Source organism: Lipotes vexillifer, unplaced genomic scaffold, assembly GCF_000442215.2.
Source record: "Lipotes vexillifer unplaced genomic scaffold, Lipotes_vexillifer_v1.1 scaffold537, whole genome shotgun sequence".
Lineage (NCBI taxonomy): Eukaryota > Metazoa > Chordata > Mammalia > Artiodactyla > Lipotidae > Lipotes > Lipotes vexillifer.
In genome coordinates, this window is record NW_006776635.1 from 522,506 (window position 1) to 535,730 (window position 13,225).

Here is a 13,225-nt window from a genome sequence, read left to right on the forward strand (position 1 = left end):
GAGACTGTCATAGAGTGAAGTAAGTCAGAAAGAGAAAAATAAATATCATATATTAATTCATATATGTGGAATCTAGAAAAATGGTACAGATGAACTGTTTTGCAAGGCAGAAATAGACACACAGATGTAGAGAACAAATGTATGGACACCAAGGGAGGAAAGTGGAGGTGGTGGTGGTGGTGGTGGGATGAATTGGGAGATTGGGATTGACATGTATGCACTAATATGTATAGAATAGGTAATAAGAAGTTGCTGTATAAAAAATAAGTAAATAAAATAAATTTTTTTAAAAAGAGAGAGAGATAATGTATAACAAATCACATTTGTTTATTTGGAACTTTCAAAACTGACGACTGAAATATTTAAGGAGAAATTTCACATAGAACTGACTTATTATCATTCCCCAGGGTCAGTTGATTGTCTCTCTCTTTGTGCGCTCTCTGTGTTAGTAGCTTGTCCTGGTACTTCACTGACCCCTGGATATACAGAACCGGTAGTGTTTGAAGTTGACCCTAAAGAATATCATGTAAATGATTAGATCTCAAATTTAAATTCGGGAGAAAACTTCTGCAAATGCAAAGGTGGGTGGCATCTAAGCAATGTTGTCTACTCAGTAGTTAGATTTGCTCCATTAGGTTCTAGTTTTAACATGAGGAAGGCGGAAACTGAAAGACACTAGTAATATCCAACCAAGAAAATTATGTGCAGATTTCAAGAGGCACAGTGAGAACTGCTTGAGCTAAAGTAAGAAAGTAACAGCTACATTGTTCAGAAGTAAATGAATGTGTGCTTAATGGTAATGCGTGCTGCCTAGATATAAATACTCAAAAAAAACCTGCAACGAAAATAAAAATAAAAGGAAAAAATACCTAGTTGAGTGAACTTGAATGTAAAAAAAGATAATCAAAGGTAAGAGAGATACATGCAAATCAGTGTGTGAGCTATCATTTACAAAGGAACACTGGAAATATGTAGAACAGAGGTAAGAGAAAGTAAAAATAAGAAAATCTAAGATAGAGAATGAAAGGAAGATTGTACAACATATTAGGATAAATGAGAAGACATTTGTCAAATACCCTAAGGACAAGATAATAGTGAGTTAGAAGGAAGCTGACTAAGGGATGGGATGGCAATTTAATAAAATACAAGGAGAGCCAAACTGAATCAGGCAGACAGCTCCTATCATGTACTATTTAGCCTTCATCTGTAACATTATCAATAGCCTGTCCTGGATGAAACTGATTTTTGTAAATTTCACTTTTTACAATCTTATCAGCACTCCCCATAGGTGATAGTGTATTTGTAATTGCCTTTCTTTAAGGAGTCTCTCCTGGGTGGTTTTGATAAGGTGACTCTTCAACTTCATTACTGTGCAATGAGACAGGATTTTTTTTTTTTTTTTTTTTTTTTTTTTTTTTTTTTTTAACCGCGCCTCACGGCATGTGGGATCCTAGTTCCCCAACCAGGGATCAAACCTGCACCCCCTGCATTGGAAGGCAGAGTCTTAACCACTGGGCCACCAGGGACATGATTTTTTTTTTTAATGTATCTATATGATATTCTGATATGGATTTTTAAATATGTTTACTAAAACCTAAAGCTTATGCACCTAAAATACATAAAAGCTGGAGCTGTGTCCCTCCTCCCACCCAGAATGCTTAACTTTTTCAAGTATCTTCCCAGTCCTCCTGAATGTTAGCCAAACATAAGTTAATGTTTAATACAGACAGCATACAAGGCTGTGAGACAGAAAATTTGTGTCTTGTCCCCTGTGTCCTATATGTGTGAGTTCAGAGAAGTCACTTAACCTCTTCATACCTTCATCCTCACCAGTGTGAAAATAGGGATCGTGCCCTCTATGTATCTCTAAAGGCAGGAAGAGTAAACGAAACACAAGAGTACTGTCAGCCCTCTGAACACGCATATCAATCTGGGGTACAGCTGAGCCTGGCTGTGTAACCTGCCTCTCAGAGGGCTAATAAAAAGAGATTTTTCTTTCTCCACCAGGCTTTAGAACTTCAAAGTAATAGTTTGTTTGATTATTATTACATCAGTCAGTCACCAAACATCCTTGACCCCCTACAGTTTGCCAGGCACTGTGCCTGGCACTCGGAGGAATAAGAAAGAGATAAGATATAACCCTAGCCCCCAAGGATTGCGATTCAATAGATATGACGAAACACCTAAAAAAATAATTACCCACAACAGTCATGAATAGTGGTAATGATAGTTGTTTTTGAAAATCTAAGAAAGGAGCGTATGGGTCAAAATCATTGGGGATGCCTTCACAGAGAAGGTGAAGTTGGAAGCAAATCATCTTGGGGGCTGGATTTATTTTGGGTGATTGGAGAGGAGTTAGGGAGCAATAGTGTGAACAAAGCTTTTTCTGGAAAGGTAGGCAATAAGTAGGCAATAAGAATGGCAATAATGTTGACAAGATTAGTTAGGAAATTGTTTAGTCATATATTTAACAACATTCATTCAATATTTGCTGTAAGTGAGATATCATACTAGAAGCTGGATATAAAGTGATGAGCAAACAGACCAAGTTTTTGTCCTCTTAGAGCTTACTTTTTAGTCAGGTAGCCATTACATAGGTATGCCAACACGTAAATAGTAATTCTAAAATGCATGGAGCTATGAAGGAAATATTCTTCTGCAGGAAGCTGAGAAACCTAGATAGGTGCCCTGGGGATGGCCACACCAAGAAGAGATACTTATTAAACTGAAAGCTGATGGATGACAAGGTTCCAGCCACTAAAGTGTTGAGCAGAAGCTCATTCCAGGCAAAGACAACAGAATATGAGAAGACCCTAAGAAGGGAAGAGATTGGCATATTGCATATAAAAGGAAGCCAGGGAAGCTGATTGCATAGGGTCTTAATTATAACATTTTTGACTTATTTCTTACCATGGGTCATGTAGTATTCCTCACATCTTAATATTGGAGTACTCATGTTATTGGTACTGAGTGTATTAACAATGACTCTTACACATTTTTGTATAAATTAACTTGGTAAGTAGAAGTCAAGGCATTGAATATTATCTTGATCATCCAGAATTTTAAAAGGAGAGTGTATCAGTATACATTTATTTTCAAGAAATTAGATGCTTTGAGCATATAAGAGTTGGAAAGCTCGATAGTGTGAGATTTATGGGAATTATTACCTTTTAGTAATGTAAATAAGATACTGATGAAGCAAAAAATAAATTTTAGTTCAAATTATAATGTATATTTTCTGTATAGTAAGTGATACTAGTGCTGGTGGTATATTAATTCTTAAGATATTGCAAGATGATAATAATGTAGATCAAATCCCTTATAGTATTCTGTGATATGTGAAAATAGTAGAGATATTATAGAACACAGTAAAATCCAGACTAGACAAATATCTAAAGCAGTTTAGATGACCAACATCTTAAGCAGCTGACCTTAGTAATTCAAAAGCAACATTTAAAAAATTATGTGAGCATACATTTGTGTGGTGTGTTTGTGTAGAGTTTCTTGACCCAACTGGACCTCGAATTTAAAAGTGAAAATAATTCCAATGTTAATGTTTTGGAAGAGTTAATCCAGAGCATTCTAATATATTGATTAACACATGCCAAATCATTTTGTATACATACTGAAACTATAAAGAGGAATTTTTAAAACTTCCATTGGATTCTTTTCCTTTCATTCTTTTATTTGTGGTGATAACATTTAAAGGTTGAGAAATTAGATGATAATGGTTGGACTTTATATTCTACCTTTTATCTAAAACCTTGAAAACTTACATGAATTAAACCTCTTATTGCCCCCTGGGAAATTATAAAATGCACTATAATTCCTGCAGCACCTCCTACCATGTTCTGTGCTGGCCAGACATTTAGTTCTATCTTAAGTTCTATTTAAAATCCGTTTATGTATAAAACAATTTAGATTCTCTGGGCATGTCTAAAATGCAAGCACTCTGGTACAAGACTGTGGAGTATTAATACTCTGCCAGCTTGAACCTTTATTTAAATTGTACTGAGGCAGTTTGTGATTCTTTGATTCATTTTCTGTAGTTAGATTATCCCTATTTTTTAGAAAAGGAAGTCATATTTATTATCATATGCATACACATTAAAAAACGAAGTATAAACCTATTACAAGGTGCTCTAAGCCTTATAGTATCTGAAACTTGTAATGTTACACATGCCATTTGATTACATATGGTATATCTTAACTATGAACACATTAAATGGATTCCATTGTGTCAAATGATATTTTCAATGTGAATAAGGGTGAAACAATATGAGGACGTTCTTTGGGAGGTGGGGCTGTTGTAGAGTTCTGTTCTATTTTGTTGACAGTAATATATGGTCCTGTGATTACTGGAATCTTTTCCGGTGATGTCATATGGGGAAAGTTAACATTTATTCTTCTTTAACATTTTACTAAATCTTTACAGTGTTATAAAACAAGCATTTACTACTTAGTAGCTAAGCATTCCCTTTCTTTGTTTCTTTAATTAATGTATTGATCTAAACCGAATCTATAGGATCAAGCTGATTGAGACAGGTTGTCTGTGCCTCTTTCGAGAGATCATTGCTACACTCCACACTTTTTCGGTAAATAAAATATGGACAAAACTGCAACATGTGCAGGCTGAAGAATCCATTAAAGACTTTTGGCAATAGTACCTTAAAAATATTTCAAAAATAATTCTGCTTTATGGCTTCTACTGTGCCATTGCGTACAATGAGGGTTTTAAAAAGACCAAATACAGCTCTCTGATTTCCATTTAATGGAAGAAGTAATAAAGCTTAATTGTATATTTGAGCACGGGCATCATTTCCAGTACATCTGATCAATAATTCATCAATTTCCTTTGGCTCAAAGTAATATTTGAAAGAAAATGCAGCCGGTGAGAGCTTATCTAGCTGTAGCTTCATCATCTGTATTAATTATGCTTTTCCCGAATTTGGTTCATTAGGCTACCAAAGTGACAGCAGATGGTGAGCAAACTGGACAGGATGCAGAGAGGACCAACACGAGAGCAAACTCCTTAGGAGAATTCGTTAAGGACCTGGCCCAGCACGCAGAAGGTATTAGAAAAGTCACAATTTAATCATTATTTCTCCTATCAGGAAAAGAAAAAAAGGATTGCACAGGACTGGAATTTCTCTAGCAAGAGATGACATTTCTAAATTTAAGGGTTGCACTTTTTTTAAGTTTTTTGATCAAGATATTCAAGGGCATTATCAACGGAGAATCTATAGCCTACAGTGTTAAATTTGTGACAGAACTCAGCGAATTAGGAATTATGAGTACAGAATAGCAGTAAATTGAATGCATTCCTTTATGAATGCTCTGATCCTTGAGGAATGGCTATTGTGATCAAATATGATTAAATTAGTTAATGGGCAACTTATCCTCTGCTATGGTGCTGTTTTTGTATTCAGAACTATTTAAAGGATCCTTGATTTTTAAAAAAAAAGTTAATTTTATTGTTCTGCTCAGTACCTTAAAGCAGCACTTTAATTTCTCAAAATGGCTTTTAAATACTTGGTACCAGTTTTTAATGAACATCTATTGTTTGGGATTTGGTTGTGCTACCTTACCAGAAGCTCTACTGCATTTAGTCCACAATTCTCAAGGAGTTAGTTCTTGGCATCTACCAATCTGATTTGAGAATCAAAGTGGAAGCCATTTTTAGGCAAAAGCCCAGATTAAGAAACTCAAAGAAAACAGATCATGCAAAAAGAAAAAAAAAAACAACCCTCAAAAAACAAAACAACAAAACATTAGTTCTTAAATATCTACTAATATATGATAAACATACATGCATGTTGAGAAAATAGGAAAAAGTGTTTTCTTTTTGCTTTAAAAATAAAACATTTTTATTGCTCTATAATGTTATACATTTTAGATACTTTGCTTTCTAATAGAGCCAAATAAATCAGGACATGAGGACCTTCAAGGCATATCCTGACAGGTCAGTCTTAGGAATCACTGGCCAAGAAGAGACAGAAACTTCCAAAGATTCCCCACAGCAAGAAACAGTAGAGTTTTAATCTGAGGCATAATCTCAGGCAAGACGTGTCAGGATCCGAAACAGAAGTTACTCCTACCAAAAAAATCTCAGTTAACTCGTTGTGGTTTCTCCTCTGCTAGATGAAGTCCTTTCCCTGTTTTTATTTTCCAGTAATGCTATTTGAAAGTGTCCACCCTCCCTTCCTCCCACCAAAAATATCCCATTGCAGATAGAGCACATTCACTCTACCTGGATCCCTGAAGACATTAGTCAGTACTCCAGGGACTCTCCTTTTCCCTCCAACTCAGTCTCAAACACTAACACCCAGCAGCCTATCCTAGGAACTAATCTTGATCATTTCAATCAAATGTTGCTACATAAGAATAAATCCTAATACACGTTTCCGATAGACTCCAGTACCAGCACTGCCTACTTTATCTACATCTTTGTGCGTGCCACAAAGGCACCAGCAGGGGGCAGAGTGGAGATGATATTTAACCCAGGCTTGGCTCACCATCCACAATCCATCAATCAAAGAAAGAGGTTATGGCATCAAAGGTGTCTCCCATTTCCTACATTGTGCATCAGTCAGGTGGTCTGGCTGTCTCTGTCCAAATGGGGCACCTTTTTCTAATTCATGTGAAGTGCCATGTGGATAGCTGTGATCCCATACCCGAGGACAATATGAATACTACTCTCTTCTTCCACCAGGTACTAACGTAAATGATAACAAAAATGGTAACCACAGCTCTTTGTAAAAGAACTTTGACAGAATTAATCTAACTATTAAAATTTCATGAAAATTCAAATTTGAATATTCCAGAGTTAAATCATAAAGGGTTTACATATATATAACAAGGCTTGGATGTCTACGGGATTTTTTTTTTTTTTTTTTTTTTTGCGGTACGGGGGCCTCTCACTGTTGTGGCCTCTCCCGTTGCGGACCACAGGCTCCGGACGCGCAGGCTCAGCGGCCATGGCTCACGGGCCCAGTCGCTCCGCGGCATGTGGGATCTTCCCGGACAGGGGCACAAACCCGTGTCCCCTGCATCGGCAGGCGGACTCTCAACCACTGCGCCACCAGGGAAGCCCATATGGGATTTTTTTTAAAAAAGAAAACTCACTAAAAACTTTGAGTTATACAACACACCTATACTTTTTTTCCCCTCTCGAAACTATAATAATGGTGGATAATCATCAGTGTTTCTATTTTTATTAGTGGTAATAAATTGCTGTGGGAAAAGTGCATGCTTCAGCCTGGCATTTGTCTATTTCAGTTTACTTTTTAGATAGATGAAATACCTTACTCAGACTATATATATTCCATTATAAGTCATAGCCTCAATATAGAAATCAACTTCTATTAATCTAAGGCGTTATCTCACTATAACTTTATAAAGTCTGTTGTGCTATGACTCCTGATTCGATCATGAATAAACTATATTTTATTCCACACACTATTAAAATTAATGAGTGAATGTATCTAAACCCATTAGCATATGTTCTGATGTATAATAGGACTTAAGAAATGCTGGACACTCTTCTTTCCTGTGTTTCAGGGCACGATAGTATTAGTCATTCATGATAAATTTACCCATTATAGGATATTTTTCTCAGGTTCAGCATGAAAAACAGCTCTGCTTCTCCTGAGGAATTTATTTATTTAGTTTGTATGTTATAGATACTGTATACCTCTCAAAATACTCCTTTTTGTCCTGATGCGTTGGCTACTAAGCTGCTTAACACTAGATTTAGGATCCACTGCCCTGGGCATAACAGCATGCCTTTCTGTCTAGTAACTCTTTGCCTGATTTACATTAATTTTTTTAATGTTTGCTCCATTTCCTTTTATATTTATTTTATCTTGTTTTAAAGATATTTTAAAATGACTTTAAATTCCCTTTGTAATAAGTTAGAAAGAAAAGATAATTAAATTTAAAAGATGTGTTTATGTTGCAAGTATTTTTAATACTGTTGAAAACATACTGAAGTGATATTGTATATCTTGGAATAATAGACTACGTAACACATTTATCTTTAGTTTAAAAGTACTCAGAGAAGTTCCAAATTCCATGTATAGAAGCAAAGGAGCAATCAGACCTCTTCTATTAAAATAATGCTGCTTTTTTAATATAGCATCATTTTGCTAAAGCAGTTTTTGTGTACCCTAATAATTTCTTCTGGTTGCTTACATATTGCTTTAATTTAAAAGAAGTGATGCAATCCATCTTTTCCTTTTCTCACTCCATCATTCTTTTTCCACCAAATTCTTCTCTGTAGAAATTTAGCTGTGAAATTAGACCACAAAAGAAATAGTGAGGGCTTCCCTGGTGGCGCAGTGGTTGGGAGTCCGCCTGCCAATGCAGGGTGTGTGGGTTCGTGCCCCGGTCCGGGAGGATCCCACATGCCGCGGAGAGGCTGGGCTCGTGAGCCATGGCCGCTGGGCCTGCACATCCGGAGCCTGTGCTCCGCAACGGGAGAGGCCACAACAGTGAGAGGCCCACGTACCGCAAAAAAAAAAAAAAAGAAAAAAAGAAATAGTGAGGCTGCATCTCACATTCCTTCCTTCCTCAATACCACCTAGGCCCAGGACCTAAATTGCATCAAATTTCCAAAAACGTCTTTAAGCAAAGTTCATTCATGTATTCATTTAATAATGAAAAAACATACAGCTTTGTCAGGTTGGAAAGTGGGGCTTATCCCTTTCATTAAAAAAAAAAAAAAATGTGAAGAAAAATGATGTCATTGGTTACTTACATGCTACAATTGGTTAAAATCAACTGTACAGATAGGCATGCACTCAGACCAAAGGATGGGGCTGTATCATCAGTAGAGCCAAATCTACTACTACCTTTCTTGAAATCTAAAGAGTAGAAACCTTCTTACATTTAATCATCAGCATCAGCTTCCCCATAGTCTGCTGGACCAAGGAGCTTTCCAGTCAATCGTGCATGGTTACCATGTTTCCTTAACAAGAATGACATGGCCTAGGTGATATCTTACTAATCATAGTGGTGGAATCTTAAGAAGGTCCTTTGGCATATGTCAAGGGATGACTATGAAGTAGTCAGCCAGAGAGTAGGCACCCTCACCTACTTCTAAGAATAGCACCTGAGCAATAATTTCTACCACAGGGCTAAGAATGGCCATATTTGTTCTTTAAAAGACCTGATTTAGATTGTTCTGCAGATTAAACTATGGTTATCAGAAATAACAGGTTGTCTGCAGCAATTTTCTAACCAAAGACATTTATCATTAAAAAAGAATTAGAAAGATGCATTTTGGAAAGGGTAGAATTAGAGACTGAAACTCAATTTCTTCTACTAACCCAAGATTCTCAAACTCTACGTGCATCAGAAGATCCTGGAGGGCTTGTTAAAAACACAAATTGCTGGTCCACACCCCAGACTTTTTGACTCAATAGGTCTGTGATGGGACCTGAGAATATACATTTCTAACAAGTTCCCAGGTGATCTGATGTTGCTAATTTGGGGACCACATTTCAGAACCACTGTACTAACCCACCATGTCACATCCCCATGGCTGGTCTACTTTGCCTAACTATGTGCGCTTCTTTCAGGAGCTCTGTTCATATGACCCTTGGAACAGCTCCCACCAGTGTTAATCCGAAAAGTTTCTCCAAGAATAGAAATGAGTTTTGAAAATTCTTTAGCTCTTAAAGAGGTCTTAGGATACAGCTTTGAATGGTAGAAAATGTCTCTTGGCCAACCCATAGCCTTTATTCAGGGTATTTTCATAGGTAATATTATATAATAGAAATAGTGTTCAGAAGATAAAAGAGTTCAGAAAAACACCTCTCTTCATCTTGCTAAATTAATGCTCCATAGAACACACTTCAGGAAAAGTTGGTCTAAAACTAAAGTAGAACTGTGTACATGTTTCAGTTCACCAATTTTTCAAACTATTATTTGACATAGAATTCTTTTTTCAAATGAAATCTTGCCCAGAGCACCAACCTATAAAACAGGTTCTTGGCAGAGTAGATATCATTTGTAGAATACCTGAAGCGCCTGGAGAATCCTAAGATTCCAAAGAGCACAGTTTGAAAACCTATTTAGTGCGTAATAAACACAGACTCTTAGGATGGCTGTTATTGCTGGAGGGTATCTGTGAGCCCTAATGCATAATGCCTGTCCGTAGATAGGGGCTCCTTTCCTCATTCCTTTACACAGATCAACACAGAACTGTGTGGAAGTACAAGGGCAGGTTCGTTTTGAGAGATCTCATCACTGATAGTGTTTCTATACTCAGGGTTTTAAAATTGAATATGATTGTGTCTTATCAGCAATGCAGACCTTGCATTTTCAGCTTCCAAGTGTTATGCTACATGTCTCATTTTTTACCTCTTACCTGAAGAAGGTTTGAGCTATTTGTTTACTTTATTTCTTCCTTTTGGGGTAGAAACACTGTGTTTTAATTACTGTGTCCCCCTAAAAGCAATATAATATGAAGAAATATGTCACATTTCCTTGTTTGTTATAGCAACTGCCTCTCTGTTTCCCAGCAGGAACACCCATGACAAACAACATTTCTCTTAGAGATGGTGGGGAAGAGCAGGTGCTGGGTGCCATTTTTGCATGTGGCATTTAGTTTACTAATTTGCAAAATTTGTTTTACCCCCTGCAGCTGTAAATGAAAAAGCTGTAAAACTAAATGAAACTCTAGGAATTCAAGGCAAGGCCTTTGAGAGAAATTTGCAAGAGCTTCAGAATGAAGTTGATAAGATGATGACAGAACTGAGGAGGAAAAATCTAGACACACAAAAGGAAGTTGCTGAAGATGAGTTGGTGTGAGTAGAAGCTCTATTGCTTTTGCATTTGATAAACTGAGCTTTTCCAAAGTGTTGTTTAGAGATCTCTAAATTTTCCATCACATATCAGTAGGAGATACTTTGTTCTTTATTAATTTTTCATCTACTTAGTTATAATTTGTCTTGCTCTAAAACGGATCGAAGGCATGTTTATACCTATATATGAATAATCAAGTAAATGATCTTTTTTTGGTGCTGTCCCTTCTGCAATTAGGCTAATGGTCTTGCTTTATTAATTTCCATTACTAGGGCCTTTAGAACTATTAATTTTTTCTGTTTTAATAAAAATATCTTTGGATAAATAAAGTTATGAATTTAACAGGCCATCCTATACATTTTGTCATCTTAGGAAATACTGAATAGAAGAATTGTCAAATAATACATGCCTAATACTATGAAATAAAGTTTGGGAATTTGAGGTTGTGACTAATGATAGTGATTTTACTAATGCCAATGAATTCCTGTGACCTTACACTCAATAAAAAAATACATTTTTACATTCGTAGTCAGCTAACTTCTAAGTGATGGTGTTATTAATAATCAAATAGTATATACGAAATCAGCAACATTAGCAACACCTAAGAACTTGTTAGAAATACAAATTATCAAACCCCACCCTAGACCTACTGAATCAGAAACTTTTGGGATGGGGCCCAGCAATCTGTTTTGACAAGTTCTTCAGGAAATTATGATGCCTTTTAGTTTGAGAACTACTGCTCTTCAAATATTTAGCCTTCCTTAAAGGGCTCAGATAGTATCACTTTAGGAAAACCATTAAGTTGAATCCAGGAAACTCCCAGAACACTCAGTTCAAAGGAAAAGAAAAGTAGGTCAAAATTATATCATACTAGCATGTCAACAGCATGGCGCTATATTCACAGTTTCTAACCAAACATATCAATATTCATATCTTATATTCAAAGTAACAGAGAAAATATCTCATCGTTAATCAGGTAGATTTTATTTTTGGTGTGTGAAGTAAATCATAAAACTGATTTCATCAGCCACATTATGAGAATAACATGAGATCCCTTCCAAATGAAAATGTTATATTAGTAATCAATTTAAATTGTGTGGATGTTTTTTCTTCTTTAGTTTTAATTATAAATGCTCTGGCCACTTTTCAGCTCTCAGTTTTCAACTTCGTTTAGCACACAGTCAATCTGCCTTAAATATTGTTTTTAATTTTTTCCATAGTTTTAATGTTAGCATTTCTTTGTAGCACTGTTTAATACCAATAAACCCTGAGGCGGTGGCCAGGGCTTATTGTCTCTTATTGGGCTGGGGTGTTTATAGAGCTGCAGAAGCCCTTCTGAAGAAAGTGAAGAAGCTGTTTGGAGAATCCAGAGGGAAAAATGAAGAAATAGAGAAGGATCTCCGGGAGAAACTGGCAGACTACCAAAGCAAGGTTGATGATGCTTGGGACCTGTTGAGAGAAGCCACAGATAAAATCAAAGAAGCTAATCTCTTATCTGCAGAAAACCAGAAAAACATGACTGCTTTGGAGGTGAGTCTTAGAGGCTCTTTCATCTGAATCTGGGAGCACGGGGTGGAAGTTTGACCCTGGCGGAGTAAGTCAAGTTGATGCAAGTTGATGCACACGCATGAAACCAAGTGTGACAACTCTGAAAGGAGACTTCTAAGAAGCAGAACGGGGAATGATCCTTCTTTTTGTTTTTTAATGAATGATCATTGCCCATATAATCAAATAAAATTTAGATAACTTAAACTATTTAAGATTTTTAAGGGCAGAATGGTACAGTGGAATGAGATCTTTACTGGGAGTCAGGGGTCCTTGGTCTTAACGACAACTGTGCCACTAACTAGAAGTACTAGTGTGAGCAAGTCAGTTAAAGTCTCAAAGCATCAGTCTCTCAACTATACAATGAGTGCATTACACTAGGGCATATCTAGAGTTTCTTCAAATACTAATACCATATGATTGTACAGTCCACCCAACCTGATCCACAAACCATGGTTTAGACATCCGGCTGCCATGAATCACAGAAGTGCCAAGGATTTTCTAATGGAATTGGGGCACAGAAGAAACAGCTCACTGAGAGACCAGAGCCTGGGAAGTTTTTGGTTCTCTTCTTTGCAACATGTTCTATGAAAATGATATTTTACAACAGACTAACAAGAGCAGATCAAGTCTGCGTTATTTTTGTCTCCTTTTCCTCAGACAAGAGAGTTCACTCCTTAAGAAATGATAGGCAGCTTCTGCCTTTTTTAGAGTGCTAATGAAGCTAGAACTAAAACAGAGCCTTCCATCCGTTCCTTCCTTTCTCCCTGCCTTCCTATTTCCCTTCTTTCCTTCTCTCCTTCCTTTCTCTCCCTTTCTCTCTCATTTCTTTCTTAATATTTAACATGGCACACTGATCACTTTTCCCTAC

At 36.6% G+C, this 13,225-nt stretch overlaps 1 protein-coding gene across 2 annotated transcripts in view; it reads left to right on the forward strand.

The window, feature by feature from the left end:
* Nucleotides 1–13,225, forward strand: part of LAMA2 (laminin subunit alpha 2) — a 628,216-nt gene that overhangs the window by 498,958 nt on the left and 116,033 nt on the right. For both annotated transcript variants that reach the window (XM_007450523.1, XM_007450524.1), the window contains exons 35-37: nucleotides 4,961–5,072; nucleotides 10,649–10,811; nucleotides 12,129–12,339. In XM_007450523.1, the coding sequence (XP_007450585.1) occupies nucleotides 4,961–5,072; nucleotides 10,649–10,811; nucleotides 12,129–12,339 (486 nt within the window). The remainder of the gene's footprint in view (nucleotides 1–4,960; nucleotides 5,073–10,648; nucleotides 10,812–12,128; nucleotides 12,340–13,225) is intronic.